This window comes from Poromitra crassiceps, assembly GCF_964638095.1.
Source record: "Poromitra crassiceps genome assembly, chromosome: 13".
NCBI classification, from domain to species: domain Eukaryota; kingdom Metazoa; phylum Chordata; class Actinopteri; order Beryciformes; family Melamphaidae; genus Poromitra; species Poromitra crassiceps.
Genome location: NC_139644.1, coordinates 16,640,794 through 16,660,349, shown reverse-complemented (window position 1 = coordinate 16,660,349; position 19,556 = coordinate 16,640,794). Strand labels below are relative to the sequence as shown.

Below are 19,556 nucleotides of genomic sequence, written 5' to 3'. Positions count from 1 at the left end.
ATTTGAATATGAAAAATATAAATGTTGGTATAATAAACTTTGGTTACCAGTCCTTTTCATCAAATTAGTAGCTATAATTGGGAGTGATGGTGTTACACTATAGGCTACTGGTGGAAATGCACGGTCACAATCTGGCCCTCTGGTAGCGAGGATTTTTGTGTGTGGCCCTCTCTATCATCAAAGTTGCCCATCCCTGACTTACACTATGTGCAATGCTCTACCCAGTACCCATTGAGCAACAACTAAACGTTGGTTAGTGGAGTTCAATTAAGAAGACTCAAAAGAGTTGGCAGACAGCAGACAAGGAATTTATTTAAAAATGTTGCAAAGAATTGGAGGAGCCTTGTAAGTAGATACAGTTTCCTTGGCACGGGATGGCACCGGCATCAATGTGATTTGTAGGTGTGACAAGCTTAGTCTACAGTGAGATAACAAGAAAGAATGAGCATGCGAGGCGTGACGCGTCGCACACACTCTGAATGGAAGAGACACAGAGACGCAGGTGCTTTTATTGATGGCATTACTTTTTCCCCCATACTCGTCTCGTCCCCAGGTCCAAACATTGGGAGTGATCGGCTCCGTGAGCACCGGAGAAACGTCGTTCTGGCACCGAACCAAAGTGTTTGTAAATTCACAGCAGCACAGTCAGCATTCATATTCATACATTCAAAGTGTCACTTACTCGGAGTATTCAAGCTCGGAGCACACTCCAGGTTCTCTGGCCAACGAGGTGCATCAAAGCATCCAAATGACAGTGGTAGTCAAATGATATCAAGGTGGTTAAGCGAGCTACTTTCTACTCCGTGCAGATAAAGCAAGTCTTCCTCAGGGCAAAATGCATCAGACTTTCAAATTGCATGAGGGGAGTTATCAGCGTGTAACTGACAACTGACAATAATTTGACATATTTTCATTTCCCTTTTTATCTGTCATTGGAACCCATTCATTCACCTCTTTTTCCACTGTCAGATCAATTTCCTTTAAAATTGCTACTGCCAGAAAAAGGGTGTGTGCCACATTTTAGGAATGGAGCTGCTAGACATGACAGGGAATATGGAATTGTGCCAGGGAGACTTAATGACATCATCCAGGAGAGCTGACATGCTTTATGACTTGGTGCATCAATTTCAGTGATCACTGGGCTCTTTCATAGGATACTGTGTGACATGCAAAATGCAACAGAAGTAACTGAGACACAACACAATCTTCAACAGCAGTGGAATATCTAAAGCCACTCTACAGTAGCTGTGTTTTAGTGTTACTTTTTTATTTATTTATCTGGACACAGACCTAACAGAAACATTGATCAATATTATACAAAACACAATTAATGCATGTAACTTTCAAAGAATGAATTGCAAACATAAAACAAATGTAGTTCTCAACGTAAGTTCAAGCCAGGAAGACTATAATATCTTTTACACTTCCTTAATTCACTTTATATCTCCACTCTTCAATCTACTCACAAGATCATAAGCTGTCAATTTCCGGGTTTCAATGATCAATCAGCTGGTTGCCGCCCAGTCTCTGTTAACCAATTGCATAGTGTCACATCACTGCTCTCATCACCTCTCACCCCACACACCTCCAGTGTAAGCCTATCACGTTGCTCCACAACCCAGTCGTAAGCCAATTGCTTGGAGGCGGGTTCCTTAAATATGCTTGTTTCTGTCTCATTCAGCCTCTCAATCATCGCTGCTGTCAGGCTCGCACCCTCCTCCTCCCCTTCTCCTCCCGGTCATCGCAGACCTATCCCATTCTTCAGTCGGAAGAGTCTCATCATGAGTCTCAGAAGAAGATCACCAGCACCACCAGTATCTAGACACTGCAGGGGGATATATCTGGATGCTGATCTGGGCTGGTGCAGCTCTCTCAAGATCTCCCTGCGGTGTCTAACCGCCAAAGACTAATAATACTTTATTCTCATCATTCTTTCTGTCGTAAATTATTCACTTTATTGTAAATAAATATCACTTTATTCATCCTTTGGTCTCTAGTCTCTCCTGATTGAAATAGGCTTATCTGTAAGCTGGAATTTGGTCAGAACGGGTCAAAGACTAATTCAAATATTTTTGTTCAGTCTCAAATTTAAATGCCAACTATTTACTTGACTATAATGTCGATTTTTATTTTATGAATATTTGAGCAGTATTAGGCTTTTTCCAGAAAATTGTTATAGTCATCTGTAAAAAACAAAGACAAACAATTTAAGAAAAACAAATCTCCATCTGGAACAATAAAGCCCAGATCTACCTGCCATCATCAGCAACAGCTGGTTCCTGAGGACATGAGTCACCGAATCACAAAAGCAGAAATCTGATCAAATAGTGGTCTGTGGTCTCATTTGTGTCAGTTTAGGCCCAGGGTGTGAGGTGGCTGTGCCAGGTGAGCCTGGCCCTGGACAGTATCACCAAGTAACAAAACAAACCCGTGCATTTATGGCGCTTGGCAAATCAGATGATTCTGACATGGTTGTAAATACAACTTCCGTCTTGTCATCGTCCTCCCCTCCTCACTATCATCACAAAACTAGATCGCCATCTTAAACAACAGCAGAAACCAAAAGCACAACAGCAGCTGCTGAAGCGTTCCATACAGGACTGTTCACCTCAGTGCACCTCATTGTCCACAAGAGGTCAGACATAAACAGCAGAAGTCATAAGTGGTAGGGCCAGGCAGTTAATTGTGTGTGTGTGTGTGTGTGTGTGTGTGTGTGGGGGGGGGGGGGGTGTTTGTGTTTGTGTTTGTGTTTGTGTATGTGTGTGTGTGTGTGTGTGGGGGGGGGGGGGGTGTTTGTGTTTGTGTTTGTGTATGTGTGTGTGTGTGTGTGTGGGGGGGGGGGGGGGGTTGTGTTTGTGTTTGTGTTTGTGTTTGTGTGTGTGTGTGTGTGTGTGTGTGTGTGTGTGTGTTGGGGGGGGGGGGGGCGGTGTCAAGATTTTGAGTTCACCCTGCAAGAGTAGCTCTATCTGGAGTAGGTAGGGGAGAGTGGGGTGAGTTGTGCCAGTTTTTACTTGAGGTGTCTTTAAAGTGAGGGCATGACAGTAATGCCTCCAACTAGAATATGTAAATATATTTCAGGATGTTGTGCACCACTGGGAACACTCCCTTTGGATCTTAAATAAACTGTTTAAAAAATATGGCTTTTCTCTTGTCTCTTGGCACAACTTGCCCCCGGTGCGGGGTAAGTTGTGCCTTTGGAGAGAATACGTTGGGGTAAATTGCGCCATTGATTACTGAAGTAAACCAGAACATTTTCCTCTCATATACTTATTTAACGTTTATTTAAATATAACATTAAAGTCCAGTACTATAACAGGGTTAAACATGGCTAAACAGTAGCAGCAGTTGATCTTAAGTAGACCTAACATTTTCAGAAATAAAAATTATGTTCAAAATGAACAAAATCAACTATCACAGAGCCAGGCTACACTTGCCAATACTGCAATATTCTTCAACAAGGTCTATTTAAACATTTAAGAACAAAATGAAATTAAAATTCACTAAATCAACTGCAACTGCACTGGCACAACTTAACCCAGGCCTTTTGGCACAAATCACCCCATCCCCACCATTTTAACAAACTTGTATCATATAGCTGGTTTGGAGCTAACATCATGCTAACAGTATAGCCTCATATTGTAGCTTACTAAAACACTAACACATGTGTGAAATGTTTTCAAGCTTGTCTATAATTGTTCAGACACAACAATCAATAAATAAACCTTGATCATAAAATAATTACTTTGAGAGGCAAAAAACTGTTTTTTTAACTTAAATGTGCTTACCTCTTGTGCCATCTGCCTCGATTCTTTGCAGAGTGAGTAAAATGGATGCCTCTTCAAAAATGTGTGGTCACATGACCAATTTCTTCTATGGTTTTCTAGATACAAGGGGTACGTGGCACAACTTTCCCCCTGGCACAACTCACCCCACTCTCCCCTACAGTAGGAGCACTCGGGCCAGTGAAAACCATAATAATTCTAAAGATGTCCCCATAGGCTATCACAGACAGAAACAACTGTGGTAACGTTTATGTCAACATCATTCTAAGAACATTTCTTTCCATTAATCAATTTGTCCAGGGTTCCTCTTGTCGTGGGCCTGGCTGGCTTGTAGGCTACTGCTGCTTGTTGCTTGACTGAAAGCGGGCTGTCACGCCTACTATAAATGGAGGCAAGGTTGATGATAGCGTCATGATCCCGTGTCTACTCTCGGATCCAAGCGCTTGGCCCCCATGCAGTCAGAGAAGCCGTGGCGTGTAGTTTAACAGGTTGCGCTCTGAGCAGCGCATCAGTCAACGCTTTACTTGGAACCATTTGCGCAACAATGTACGCAAACTATGGGAATAGGAGTCCGAAATAGACTTAGTTATTATGCATTACTCTGGGACTGGGAGCATGATGCCAAAGGAAGTACTTCCTCTCTAATGTTCTCATTGCAGCCACTGTCAAAGTCGCGTTTTTATTTTTTGCAGCGCCTGGGAGTAGTACTATTTGGAGACTTTCAAGGTCTCTAAAAAGTGTCTGAGTGAGCTGTCAGCGGTCCGGCTCGACTGACTTTTCAAGCAGGAATGGCCATTGCAAGACTTGATTACATTGCTCCGTGGTGGACATACTGGCTGCACAATTTCCCTCACCTCAATTTCTCGTTCCAGTCGGTCGGCAACACTTTCAGACCAGAGGAGGCGAGCTATCAGCAGGTTGGTAACCCCTCACTACTTGTACTTGTGCCGCACAAGTTGTGCGTAAAAGCGCACGCACGGTAGTTTACAAAGAATCTGAACAGGGAAACTAAACCGTTGTGCACATAAGAAGTTCGAAAGCATGGTATTTCTTTAAATGTACAATTATTATTATTTTATTAATTGTAGTTTGAGACGTTTGTAGTGATGTAAAAGTTGCTGTTTAAATGTTGTTTTCCTCTGATACAGTACAGTATCCCTCACAGTGGTTGTGACTGTTAGTCCAAATGTAAGGGGGGGGGGGGAAAGGGTACAGGCTACTGTGCTCACATGATGACACATGACCTGTATTAGCTTGCATATTTTCCTTTGACATATTGTAGTTATAGAGAAGGGGAGTAACAGCATCAACCATAACACATATATACATACAGACATGCATATAGCCTACTGTATACACACGTTTTTTCTTTACTCTTTTATTGTTCCAATCTTCTAGCTTGGTGATCATTGCTCTAAATGGCATTAAAGAGGACATGAAACATTTGATCATATGACTAGTTCATTTGCGTTTCACCTCAGACAAGACACTGCTTTCAAGTCTGAAATTTAGATTTGATAGAAAGATGAACAACATATCAGCTTTTCTCTAACTAACTAGTTAGTCACTAGTTAGTGACATGATGATAGGTTGAATGTACAGTACAGTAAATGGCCTTACAGTAGTAACGCTTTGATGAATCAAAACAACCACAATCCAAGTCAGAAACAGTTATAATTCAAAATCCTTACTAGTACCAACACTTAACTCGAATGTACTCCACTACTGTACTGTACTGTACTGTACTGCACTGTAGGCTACTGTACTGTAGAGTCAACCTAGTGATAGCAGTGCCCTAGTTAATTGGCGAAAAGGTAAAATTTTGTTTTTAAATCTTTCTATCAAATCTAGGTAAATTTCAGATTTGAAAGCAGTGTCCTGTCTTGTCTGAGGTGAAATGCAAATGAACTAGAGTATGATCAAATGTTTCATGTCCATGTACTCAACTCAATACAATCTATCCCCCCGTTCAGTTGAAACAAACAAAACATGGCACTGAATGCCATTATTATTATATTATAATATAATATAATATAATATAATATATATGGATAGGAATTATATAGATAGGAGTCAACATTATTTTCTGAATGACTGCTCATTCAAAACGTGTGATGTTTGTGAAGACTTATGCTCTATTTTTGCTGTCCTCTATATACTTTCAAGTGCACATAGATTTTTTATGAAAAAAAGAGGTCTATTTATATGGAGAGAGAAAAATCAATAGATGTACATCTTTCCTCTCCCTTCTCCAGACACGTACACTGTGGCAATTTAAGAAGAATATTCCAATTCCCTTCAAGTAAAATGCTTGTTTAAAGCCATTCATACTGTAGGTAAGGGCTAAAGCATTTTGATGTCCAAAATAACCCTGAACAGGGATGGGGATACTGAGACAAAATCATTACGAAGAATGTGGTTGAGAAGGAAGCTAACTTTGACGACAAAAAGAAACAAAGTTAGTCAAAATTGTTTCTGAAATTGCCCATCTACAGTACATTACGTCAATACTGCCATACATGATGGACTGGGCTATCTAATCTTCTTATATAAAGGGGCAAGTGGGCAATCTCTGTCTCTCTGTTTGCTTCAATTTTTGTCCCACTGATGATATCATGGGCACTGATTATGTCAGAGAGGCCATTTACACCTGGCATTAACATGCGTTTTCTGCCATCAGATTACAATCAGATTGTGCTTGACCACATAAGCCTGATTTCATTTACACCTGGCGTTAACATGCGTTTGTCCTTATATAGATAACATCCAGATAACTTATTAACACCCAAAATGGTTGTCCTGTCAATCCGCATACAGTTGCTGTATCCAGATTGAGAGAACATTTACACTTGTGTTCAATGTATACACAATGCATCCCTGACCACCTCCGGAGGTGGTTTGGCCGATCAGATTCTTCAATGTGTCTTGGGGGCATTTACACCTGGCATTTCAAGTGGTCAAGCACTATCAGATTGCAATCTGATGGCAGAAAACACAGGTTAACGCCAGGTGTAAATGGCCTCAGAGTGATGTCATAAGAGGAAAAACATGTTATGACATCACTGATGATGTCATAGGCAGTGGTACTGATATTGTGGTTTTTGGTTACACTCGTGCAAATGTGACATCACTGATGATGTCACAATGTCTATGACATCATCAGTGATGCAAAGTTGAGCTGTGCATGCATCAATAGAGCAGGCAAGGCGACAGAGGAGAGACAGCGAGTGCTCCTAGCAGAACAGGCTCGATGGTTTTGGATGTGGGAGGAAGTTTGAGGTAAGGGATCGGATGCTGGGTATGAGAATGTAGGGAAACAGTGGATGGATAAATCCAGAAGGAGGCGGTAATGCAACATAAAGGATGCCAACTGCCATAAAACACCACAAAAGAAGAAGAAGAGCAGGCGAGGCCACGCAGCAGGCGAGCTGCGGTCGAGGCCGCACAGTGGCCGAGCTGCGTATGCGAGCTGCAGGGCCAGCTCAGCGAGCTGCAAGGCAGGCGAGCCCAGGAATCGAGCGGGCGTAGCGTGCAAAATGCCTGGTACACAAAAAAGTCACATATCAGATCAGATCATCATAATCTGACATGCGTAATTCTAAGTGGAGAAACTATTACCAAATTAATGACACGTGCCAAGCTAACAAGACAGTGCCCTGCAGTACGTATTTGATTTATTCCAACAAAATACGAGAAGCTAGACAAGGAAACTTGTTCAAATTCCCTCTAGAGAAAACCGAGCCTTTATCTTAACTCCATTTCTAAAACTGTTGATATATTGTTATGTGAGGATAATGTTGCGTATTGAATCTCATTTTGAGCTGCATTTATTACATCCATTCTTTTCTTTTCTCGATATTAAAGGCATATCTTTCAAAACAAAACAAGCCCCCAAGGAATATGAACTTTGTTTAGGCGTGGGTGGGTGTGTGTGTGTGTGTGTGTGTGTGTGTGTGTGTGCGCGTGCGTGCGTGCGTGCGTACGTGCGTACGTACGTGCATGTGTGCGCGCATGTGTGTGCGTGCGTATGTGTGTGTGCGTGTCCATGCAATGCTGTGTGCTCCATTTGCCCCAGGTCATTTGTGAATGCAGGCCCATTACAGGAAGTGTCCCGAGCTCATTGTAATTTATCTCCAGGTCCATGTGGGTCATCAGCGGTCATCAGTCCCAGCAGTGTCACTCTGGCTCAGCTGAAAACCCAGTCAGCCCATGTAGGAGTCACTGACCCTCTGACACTCTATAGGCCTGACTCAGCCTCTCAAGCCTGGAAATAAGCAATGTTCTTCTTTTGTCAGCTGGATCTGTTGGTGTCTGTTGGGGAAAGTGTAGTGGAGCAACGGAAGGATTTGCTGATAATTGCAAAAATTATAGCCTATTAAACAGGCCTCCATACTTAGTAAGCCTACCAAAGATCCTCCTTATGCTATAAAAAAAATCCCTTTGGGAAAAAGTAAATGAACTTCCGGCCAATGAGCTGAGATAGTGTGTATAGTCATTCTCTCTCTCTCTCTCTCTCTGTCTCTCTCTCTCTCTCTCCATCTCTCTCTCTCTCTCTCTCTCTCCTCTCTCTCTCTCTCCATCTCTCTCTCTCTCTCCATCTCTCTCTCTCTCTCTCTCTCTCCTCTCTCTCTCTCTCCATCTCTCTCTCTCTCTCCATCTCTCTCTCTCTCTCTCTCTCTCTCCATCTCTCTCTCTCTCTCTCTCTCTCTCTCCCCCTCTCTCTCCCTCCTCCCCTCTGCCTTTGTCATTGCCTTGTTATGGCATGATGGCAGTCAGTGGAAATTGAAGTGCCTGCATGTCTAATTATAAAATAATGGAGTGTAAAATGAGAGGAGGAGCGGGTGAAATGGGAAGAAGTGTGCTTATGAAGGCCTGAGCTGAACTGAAGAAGTGTGCTTATGAAGGCCTGAACTGAACTGAAGAAGTGTGCTTATGAAGGCCTGAGCTGAACTGAAGAAGTGTGCTTATGAAGGCCTGAACTGAACTGAAGAAGTGTGCTTATGAAGGCCTGAGCTGAACTGTAGTGACAGATCATTTGAGCAGGGTTGGAACCACTGTCCTCCAGTCTACTCCTGGCTCTTCGACAATGACCCGAAAAAAACAGTGATTAGTTTATTTATATTTTTTATTTATTTATATATATATTTTTTACGTTTGAAAGTTGGTCGCCACCCACTTCAATTAGAGAATGCTGCAACAGTGTTTTAAAAGCCTTTCATCAAACTCAATTACAGTAAATCCTGCATTTTATTTTATTTTACAAAGTCACTGACTAATAAAGACAGGGTTTGTCCATCCGGCTTCACTTTTCTTTATCTGAATTTAATGTTCTAAAAAAATATGACTAGAAGAAATTGTGCCGATATTAATCGCAGTTAACTTTAAATGGCAATTGCAGTCTGTCAAATAATCACAATTCAATTTTGTTGTCAATAACTTTCAACCCTAATTCAAATATTACATCATTGTAATCTGATTACATACTGTGGCTATTAAAGTGAATCTTGTGAAGTACTGTAAATGTCTGGGTGGAATTTCCCAGAAGGAGAGGCTAGTGAGTGATTATATTGATTGAATGTTAGACCAGTACAGTGGTGTGCTGCGTTGTCTTCCAGGATGCCCCCTGTGGCCTACAGATATAAATCACTTTGTAACAAAGCTGTCACAGGAAGGTCATTTCAACATTATGCCTTTAACTTTGTACATGTCAGGTCAAGTGGTTGTGTGACATATTTGTATTCCCATGGTAAGCGTAACACTAAGCCGTTTAACATGATACAATTTCTTAATTCCCAAAGCAACATGCATAAAGTCAATGTTCCTGCTATTTTCTATAGTGTTCACTATGTCACTCTCTCTGTATGATTCTACCCTCGATATTGTTTTAACGCTGTCACTCTGCCTTGGCTTAAATGTCTTTATATAATTTCTAATTGGAAGTTTTCATTTCTGAAGATACTTCTATAAAAAGCATAGCATGAATGATGGTTATATTAAATCATCATTATTTTAGACTGAGTTTAGTGAAACTGAGGACAACATAATATTAATATACTTCTTTCAGTCACAGACTTCAAAGCCAAGCTCTGCTTACAGTAGTCAGGCAGACCCAGACTTTCTGAACTTGTGAGCTTTTAAAGTTAAATGCAAATGATTGGCAAGTGAAATCAAAGTTCAAGCTATTGTTTGGATTGTTGAGAGCTCCACATTTTGAATTCACCACATTTCCACGGTAATAATAAGCACCAAGACGTCTTTAGGACCCCAGCTCAGGCATTAGTTTAAGAACGCTAGTCTCAACTCTCTCCTCGCGCTCATTAAAACGTATCTCAGCACGTTGAGGGTCAGCCACAATGTCCTTGAACTTAGTCTTAATTGATTTTCTGAGATCTCCACATTCCACTGCACTATGCAGCCTGTAATACGTTCTCCTCTCTTCTTTCTTCACATCAATCGATTCTTCTTTCCTTCTGTCCTGCAGGCTTTGAGTGTTTTCTGTACGCTCTGGAATCACAAGACCGTATGAAAGCCCTCTCGTCACATGATGCTCCCCTCCTCCCACGGCCTCGGACCGTTTGTGTTTTACAGTCCAGAGTGTTGCTATGGCGATGGGCAGGAGGAAAAAAACAACAACAAGGTGCCCTGTGGGCTGTTTGGTCAGGCAGTGATACTGATGAGTGATGGGTCAGCTAGCTAAACGCTAACCTTTGCCCTCGACATATCTGTACATGAGTGTTGCCTGATACCGCTGGCATGTTCTCCGTCAGGTTGTCAAGCTTCAGGTGGTGGGGGGGTCACCCAGCGTAACCCCTCCAGACCACACGCACAACAGCTGTGTGTCACCACTTGTGTGTCAACCGATTCGCTCTGTTCCCATGTTACAATGTTTCACCTTTTTAACATGTTGACATCTCGGTCTCTCCACTCTCCCTCCCTCCCCCCTCCCTCAGTCTCTGTTCTTCCTAGCCTGTGTTGGGGCGGTGGGCCTGGCCGCGAGCCTGCTGCTCCTGGCAGTGTACCTGGGCTGCCTGTGTTGCTGCCGCAGGGAGGTGGAGGAGGAGACCAAGAGGCCCGACACCTGCTGTGTCACCTGGGTCGCCGTGGTCACCGGTCTCATCATATGGTGAGTCTGAAAGGTACAATTATTCCCTTCTGTTGCTGTCATCACTGCACCCCTAAACTAGCCTCATCACTGCACCCCTAAACTAGCCTCATCACTGCACCCCTAAACTAGCCTCATCCCTGCACCCCTAAACTAGCCTCATCACTGCACCCCTAAACTAGCATCATCACTGCACCCCTAAACTAGCCTCATCACTGCACCCCTAAACTAGCCTCATCCCTGCACCCCTAAACTAGCCTCATCACTGCACCCCTAAACTAGCATCATCACTGCACCCCTAAACTAGCCTCATCACTGCACCCCTAAACTAGCCTCATCACTGCACCCCTAAACTAGCCTCATCCCTGCACCCCTAAACTAGCCTCATCCCTGCACCCCTAAACTAGCCTCATCACTGCACCCCTAAACTGGCCTCATCCCTGCACCCCTAAACTAGCCTCATCACTGCACCCCTAAACTAGCCTCATCCACTGCACCCCTAAACTAGCCTCATCCACTGCACCCCTAAACTAGCCTCATCACTGCACCCCTAAACTAGCCTCATCACTGCACCCCTAAACTAGCCTCATCACTGCACCCCTAAACTAGCCTCATCACTGCACCCCTAAACTAGCCTCATCACTGCACCCCTAAACTAGCCTCATCCACTGCACCCCTAAACTAGCCTCATCCACTGCACCCCTAAACTAGCCTCATCCACTGCACCCCTAAACTAGCCTCATCACTGCACCCCTAAACTAGCCTCATCACTGCACCCCTAAACTAGCCTCATCACTGCCTATAGCCTCATCACTGCACCCCTAAACTAGCCTCATCACTGCACCCCTAAACTAGCCTCATCACTGCACCCCTAAACTAGCCTCATCACTACACCCCTAAACTAGCCTCATCACTGCACCCCTAAACTAGCCTCATCACTGCACCCCTAAACTAGCCTCATCACTGCACCCCTAAACTAGCCTCATCACTGCACCCCTAAACTAGCCTCATCACTGCACCCCTAAACTAGCCTCATCCACTGCACCCCTAAACTAGCCTCATCACTGCACCCCTAAACTAGCCTTATATCAGACTAAATTGTCAACTCAGTCATTACACTCATCTTCTAGTCTGACATTGCCTTCTCTCTAACTGATTTCCATAAGGGGAATCCCCCAGGGGGAATTCCATTCTCCCTAACCAATTCACTCGAGACCAATGTATCGGCTTGAGTCTAATCAGTCGGGAGAGAGAGAAAAATCTCCCTTTTGAATAAATGCCTTCAAAGCAGAGTGCTGTTCAGATCTCAAAGTAAGTGGTAGGCTACTTTTTAATCAATTTAAAACAGCCTCGATAGCAGCGTCTATCTCGTCTACGGCGGCCACCATTGTTGTTATTACTCCTCGGCGCCCTTGACAACAGCGTTATTATTCCCGCCCATTGCACTGTTTATCGACGCTGATTGGCTAATCGTTTAGTCCCCCTCGGTGCTGATTTGCGAATAATATTTTCAACCGAGGAAATTAAACTCTCAACTGTAAAGCACACGTGCAATGGATACATAGACAATATACCTATTGTCTATGTATGTATTGCACATGTGATGATCCCTGTGACTCATGGACATGGACCAAAGTACAGACCTTTAGGAAGATGAGGGGCTTTATGTGACTCAATTAGAGACTTTCACAGCAGCCGCTGTTTAATTGGTTATTTCTGGTCACAGGAACCATGAAAACTTCAAAGCAAATGACGATCAAAGGAAACTTGTGTCAGATTGCTTTATATTTCTCGATAGCAGTTGCAAGCTGACAACAGGAGAATACTAAGAGAGCTACTGTAGGGTGAGGTGAGATTCCCTGACCTGGGCTTCCAAGTTCCAACCTTTAGTTTCTGTAGAACCTATAGTGTCTGTAGAATAGAAATCAAGGAGTACAAATGATTTCTCCAAAGGGCTCGATTGAGTTACTGTACAGATCTGCTTAATCTTGTGACAGCTATCTGAGTGCTGGGCCTTAACGTAGTTATTTTGCTGTTTACATACCGAGAGTCTGCTGCAGCACACAGGGCCTGTTGTAGTGCTAAGTGCTGAGGCATGACGCTGCTTAGCCAAGGAGCACGGGGTAACCCCTCCCTGCCTGGACAGCTCTCTGTCTCACCCTGCAGGAGCGTGTGGACATTAAAAGGTTTTAATGAAACAAATACACGACAGCACACGGTCACATAATCGTTGTGGGATCAATCATAGAGTTATAGACATTCGCGCACTGGATTGTGTGGCGGAAAGCTGCTTCTAAGCCCCGCCTCCTCCCACATAAATTTGGACTTGCTAATGGTCATTCTATCCTGCTCGCTCACAAGATTTCTATTAGCTGAAATAAGCACAGCGTGTCCTTTCATGTCATTTAAACATGATTTTATTGCCTATGACTCAATCTCATGTACTGAATTCATGATGACCTAATTCATATTCTCTAACTTTGACTGCGCAGGGTTTTTCCCCAAACTGAATTGCATCTCAATTGCTCTGTGGAATTGATAACAGAAATAGCACATTAAGGACTGCTGCGCCACTCTAAATTATGATTTCTGCCCAGCTCTTGAAAATGAAAAATATGTTACCTCGGGAGATTAAATGGGGTAAATTGAAGTTAGATGAGAAAACAAATTCGATGTTGCAAAAATCCTTAATGTTTCTGTGGCAGTGTCTATTAACCCGGTGGAGAGCTATTAGAGCTGAAATACACCAGTCTCCACAGAATGTAACTAGGTATTTACCTTTCATTACTTGTTCCTCCAGTGTGGCCATTTGTTCCAATGCACAACATGATTTGATACAACTGTCACATTGTGACACCGGCCAGCTGCTTATAAATAAATAAACAAATAAACAAACAAACAAACAAATACATAAATAAGTAAAGAAACTAATAAATAAATAGTACTCCAAGGATTTTATTTCAGTGGCAACTTAGTCCTTTAAAAATAAAAAATAAACATTGTGTTTTGGTTTGGTTTGGTCTATTTCAAATGTAGAACATTTAGAGTGGGCTTCAAACATTATGATGGAATGTATTTATACAGTATGATGGCTGGCATCCCCATGCCCAATTGTCTCATAAGTAAAATAACACATTTATACGGCATGTAAAAAAACAAAAGCAAAAACAGTTTTTGGCCAAAAACGGCATGGGGTTAGCATAAAGTGGGCATGTCTGTAAAGCGAAGACTCGTGGGTACCTATAGAACCCATTCTCATTCAGATATCTTGAGGTGAAAGGTCAAGGGACCCCTTTGGAAATGGCCATGCCAGTTTTCCCCTCGTCAAAATGTAGCCTAATTTGGAGCTTTATTTCGCCCCCTTCCCCGACAAGCTAGCATGGGACGGATGGTAGCAATGGATGCCTTTTAGGTCATCTAGTTTCATGTGATACCAGTATCTTCACGCTACCCTTCACTCTCTAAAGTGAGCCCTCTGAAAGACAGTAATGGTGGCCGCGAGGAGTGGAAGAGGTTTGTGTGGCGGGCCACACGTAGCCTATATTCTGAGAGACAAGCCACGGGCCGTTTAAATAGTCACAGGTTATTTTGGTTTAGTTTCGTTCTGGCCCATCTGGCTGCTGCTAGAAGCCCCAGCTGCAGCCAGCCACACACACACACACACACACACACACACACACACACACACACACACACACACACACACACACACACACACACACACACACACACACACACACACACACACACACAACACACACACACAACACACACACACACACACACACACACACACACACACACTAATGCTTCCCTGCAGGCTCAACCCAGAAACAAACCCACGACGCCCTCTGTCATTACCGTGTCATTAGTGGTCCATTAATGTCATTCCTGTGTCAGGACGTTGGCCACACACAGGGGTGAATGAAGGGCTCTGTGTCCACGCCAACGCACATCAGATGGAAAACGGATGTGAACAAAACCGGTCCAATTTACTCTGAGCTCTCTCGCAAACAGCTATATTAAGTTGTATTAGTCAGTTTATAACCACGTCTATACTGGTTTAGATTGTGGGGATTACTGTAATGACATGTGATGCTGTCCATTCACTCAGATAAGGACAGGGGGGGGGGGGGGGTTATACTGGTTTATGTGGCACTGTCTCATTGTAACCTGGGGGAAGAGGAAGCTGACGTAATGGCAGCGAAACCCGCTGTGTTATCCATCATCCTTTACAAGGTTATGGTGACAGGGTGCTAGCTGACACACAAAAACACCTACACATACACAGATATATGTACACACACACACACACACACACACACACACACACACACACACACACACACACACACACACACACACACACACACACACATGCTAACAGGATGTGTATCAGCCAGAGCGACACCCCCCCCCCCCACATCTTCACCTCCCACGTCCAAACTCCCCCCACTCTGCAGAAGGAGGTGATGCAGGATCAACCTACCTGCTGTCTGGCTTATAGTTATCCTGTGGCTTTGGTAGAACAGAAGGTGTTAAATGACCTCAACGTGTGACTCATACTGAGACTGCATCGGAAGTTTAATTTCTTACTCGAAGTGTGTGCGTGTGCAGGTGTGTGTGTGTGTGTGTGTGTGTGTGTGTGTGTGTGTGTGTGTGCATGTGTATGTGTGTGTCATAGGCTACTTTTGGGACACATTTCAGACTTAATATCAGTTAATTGGGGACAGCTTGTCCAATTGGGGACAAAATCTGTCTCCCCAGTTTGGAAAAAAGCGGATTCTGCTGGATCAGTGGTTAAAGGGGCACTTAACTGAAAAACATGTCCGAAAACTGTCAACAGTTTTGCAGACATTCATTTGCAGTTATTGAGAGTTTTTATTTTTTATTGAGAGTTTATTTGAGTGAAGTTGATACCGGTGACATCATCAGAACACTTGTAATTAATACAACCCAATGATTCAGTGCCTTCCGATGACATCACGGGCATCAACTTAACGCAAATCAACTCTCAATAACTAAACTAAATTATTGTCTACAAAACGGTTTACAGTTTTCAGATGTGTGAGATCATTATGCAAAATTTGCATTTATGGTTTATGTTTTATGGTGAAGTGTCCCTTTTTTAAGGTTAGGGTTAGGTAAGTAGTCGTTATGGTTAGGGTTAGGCTAAGTCTCCATGAAATGAATGTAAGTCTGTAATGTCCCGCAAAGTGACTATGATCTGATGTGTGTGTGTGTGTGTGTGTGTGTGTGTGTGTATGTGTATGTGTGCGTGCGTGCAAGTGTGTGTGTGTGTGTGTGTGTGTGTGTGTGTGTGTGTGTGCATGCGCGTGCGCCTATTCATATATGTGTGTGGTACAGTACAGTATCCCATTAACAGTGATCCTGCTCTGCTCTCCTCCTATCCAAAGTGTGATTGATGAGCTCCCCGCCCGGGCCTAGAGCTGCCCAAAGTGTCCCTAACCCGTGCCCTCTATGCAGAGTTAGCTCACCGCTATCAAATATAATGAGATTGTCTCATTACTCATGTCAGTGCAGGCTGACACCGTAGCAGTAAGGCTAGGCGCCGACAGCGCAGGGCCACACACTAAGCGTTTCTATCACAGTGGTTTGGGGAGAGTCGCAGACTGGCAGACTGGTGGGAAATAAGAAGCGTTTTTGGCCCAACATAATTCTGATGGAGTTTCACTCACGAGTGCAAAGAAGAGAAGTTTGATATGTTTAAGCACAGCATGAGATGAATGTAAGAGGCAACTGCAATCAAAACAGATGGGAGGATTGATGGAGGGAAGATGAGAGCTATAAGAAGTGAATGAAAAAGCTTTGGCTCCTCTTAGGCCCCACTTCCCACTTCCCAGACCATGTGGCAGCCAGGAGGAGAAGATTGGTGGAGAAAGTAGAAAAATTAAGGTACAAAGTGGATCCAAACCCGGCCGGTCATCTCAAAAGTACATTTTGGAATTTTTCTCCCCGTTGTACTTGGCAAATTCCCCCTGTTCACCCGGTCATTGCCATAGACTAGCACACGCTTCCTCCGATACATGTGCAGTCGCCAACGGCTTCTTTTCACCTGACAGCGAGACGTTTCACCGGCAGCACGTAGCACGTGGGAGGATCACGGCTTACCCCCCAGTTCCCCTCCCCCCGCCGAAACAGGTGCCCCGACCGACCAACAGAGGAGGCACGAGTGCACGCGACCATATACCCCACCGGCTTCCCACCTGCAGACACCGCCACTTGTGCCTGTGTGGACGTCCGACCAAGCCGGAGGTAACACGGGAGCTCAAACCTGTGACCCTCATGTTAGGCAGGGAATCTATCACTGCACTACCCGGACGCCCGCCTCAATCTCTTAGAACTGGAACTTTCACACTTACTGTATTTATTTCAGTTTGGAACTTTCACACTTATTTATTTGACTATATACTTTTTTTTAGAGTCAGTCTGTTATACTAATGAAGGTTCACAAGGAAGAATGGAATAAAATAAAATAAAATACAAATCTTCTGTCGATCCATCTCTGTGTTGGGAAATGATCAATACTCTGTCTCAGTTGTCCTGTGATCGTCTCACAGTCTGAAAAAAGCAATATGATGCAATAGAGGATTACTTATATGTGTTTGTCATCTTGATCTCCTCTTTTCACAGTTCGGCTGTGGGAGTGGGTTTCTATGGCAACAGTGAGACCAATGATGGGGTGTACCAGCTGACCTACGCGCTCTACAATGCCAATCACACTCTGAGTGGCATCAACAATCTGGTGAGAGACACATGCCAAAGCCCTGCTCCTCTACCCATCGTCACATAATCACAGCTTCACATTGCACTGGAGCAGGACGTGTGCGTTTGAAGACCCACCTGGGCCTGTGTCCACCTAGCGTCTTTTTCCGACGTTAAACGCTGGGAGTGCGCTGGGGAACGTTGATCCCAGCGCACAATATACAAGGAAGCAGTCTGCAAGTAACGTTAGTTCAGCTTGATAGCTGACAGCTAGCAAGCTAATAACACAGGTAGGCTACGCTATTAAAAGCAGTAAGCACAACACTCACCAGAAATATTAAGTGTCTAGCCGATCTGCTCCCACAATTGAGCCGTTCTGTCTCTGTTGCGATTAGTTACCAGAAAAGGAGCAGCCGACACCAGCGTCTTTCTGAAAAGTTAAAATATTTTCAGCTTGAAGCGCTGGGAGCGCTGGGAGTCGGCCGCACAAAAACGCCGAAAATAGACGCTGGGCACTCTGCACTTTCTCTACACGTCCGTGTGCGCTCACATACGCTCTCCCCCCATTGGAAACAACTGAAAAAAGACGCTGGACCTGAGGAAAAGACGCTAGGTGGACACAGGCCCTAAGGACGTTAGATGTGCGCACGCACGGAACTTAATTCCTTTCGTTAGCATCCAGTTGCAATTTTCTCATTTTCCAGGAAAAAAGTAGTGTGAGTTGGCCAAGCCATGAACGTGTGGATCATGTATTTTCACTAATTAAGCCACTGATAGAGCTCAGGCCCACTGTTGTGTTTATATTCTGCCAGTTGTTCACATTTGAAGTCAATAAATAAAAAGAGCAATCTATTAAGCCATGATGATATGCAAACAGGGGCTATGAACTGTTCATGGCCCGCCATCTCCCTGCGCTTGCAAACTTTAATTTGATTTAGAGCTGGTAAACACCAGAGAGTGAGACACCCCCTCTCCCCCCCCCCTTCCCCCAAGTTACTGGGGGTGTGCATCTGTCTCAATCAGAGCAGCGTATCACCATGAAGGGGCAGTAATGAGCGGGGCTTCTGCATTTGTAAATAGGGATTCCTCCCTTGCAACACTCGAAAGAAACTCTCTCTAGAAAGAGAGAAGAGAGGGAGGAGAGGCTGAGGGTGGATAGAAGGAGAGAAGAGAGGGAGGAGGAGAGGCTGAGGGCGATTGATGGATAGAAGGAGAGAAGAGAGGGAGGAGAGGCTGAGGGGGGTGGAGAGAAGGAGAGAAGAGAGGGAGGAGAGGCTGAGGGGGGTGGAGAGAAGGAGAGAAGAGAGGGAGGAGAGGCTGAGGGGGGTGGAGAGAAGGAGAGAAGAGAGGGAGGAGAGGCTGAGGGGAGTGGAGAGAAGGAGAGAAGAGAGGGAGGAGAGGCTGAGGGGGGTGGAGAGAAGGAGAGAAGAAGGAGAGAAGAGAGGGAGGAGAGGCTGAGGGGGGTGGATGGATGGAAGGAGAGAAGAGAGGGAGGAGAGGATGAGGGCGATGGATGGATGGAAGGAGAGAAGAGAGGGAGGAGTCAGTGCCCTGGAAGATGCACTAATCACAATGCGGAAGCGGGGGATTAACTCCCATCTGCATTGCATTAATGGATGTTAAGCCTCTCTCTCTCTCTTTCTCTCTCTCTCTCTCTCTCTCTCTCTCCCTCTCTCCTTGCCCTTTCTCAGTCTTGTTTGTGTGTGTGCGTGTGTGTGTGTGTGTGTGTGTGTGTGTGTGTGTGTGTGTGTGTGTGTGTGTGTGTGTGTGTGCGTGTTGCGCGCGCGCGTGCGTGTGTGTGTGTGCGTGTTGCATTTCACTGTTATTTGCAGGGAGTGTATCATGACATGGAAAGATTTGCCTATTATGAATATTATTGTATCGGAACAGTGAACGGATTTCAACGTAATCCATTTGTGGCTCCCACACGGGTTTGTCACACAACA

At 44.3% G+C, this 19,556-nt stretch overlaps 1 protein-coding gene across 1 annotated transcript in view; it reads left to right on the top strand.

Annotated features, from left to right (window-relative positions):
• Positions 1-4,485: 4,485 nt before the first annotated feature.
• The window catches only part of ttyh2l (tweety homolog 2, like), a 36,773-nt gene continuing 21,702 nt past the window's right edge, over positions 4,486-19,556 (top strand). The window contains exons 1-3 of the mRNA XM_083648489.1: positions 4,486-4,699; positions 10,733-10,905; positions 17,539-17,650. Coding sequence (XP_083504615.1) covers positions 4,571-4,699; positions 10,733-10,905; positions 17,539-17,650 — 414 coding nt within the window. The 5' untranslated portion in view covers positions 4,486-4,570. The remainder of the gene's footprint in view (positions 4,700-10,732; positions 10,906-17,538; positions 17,651-19,556) is intronic.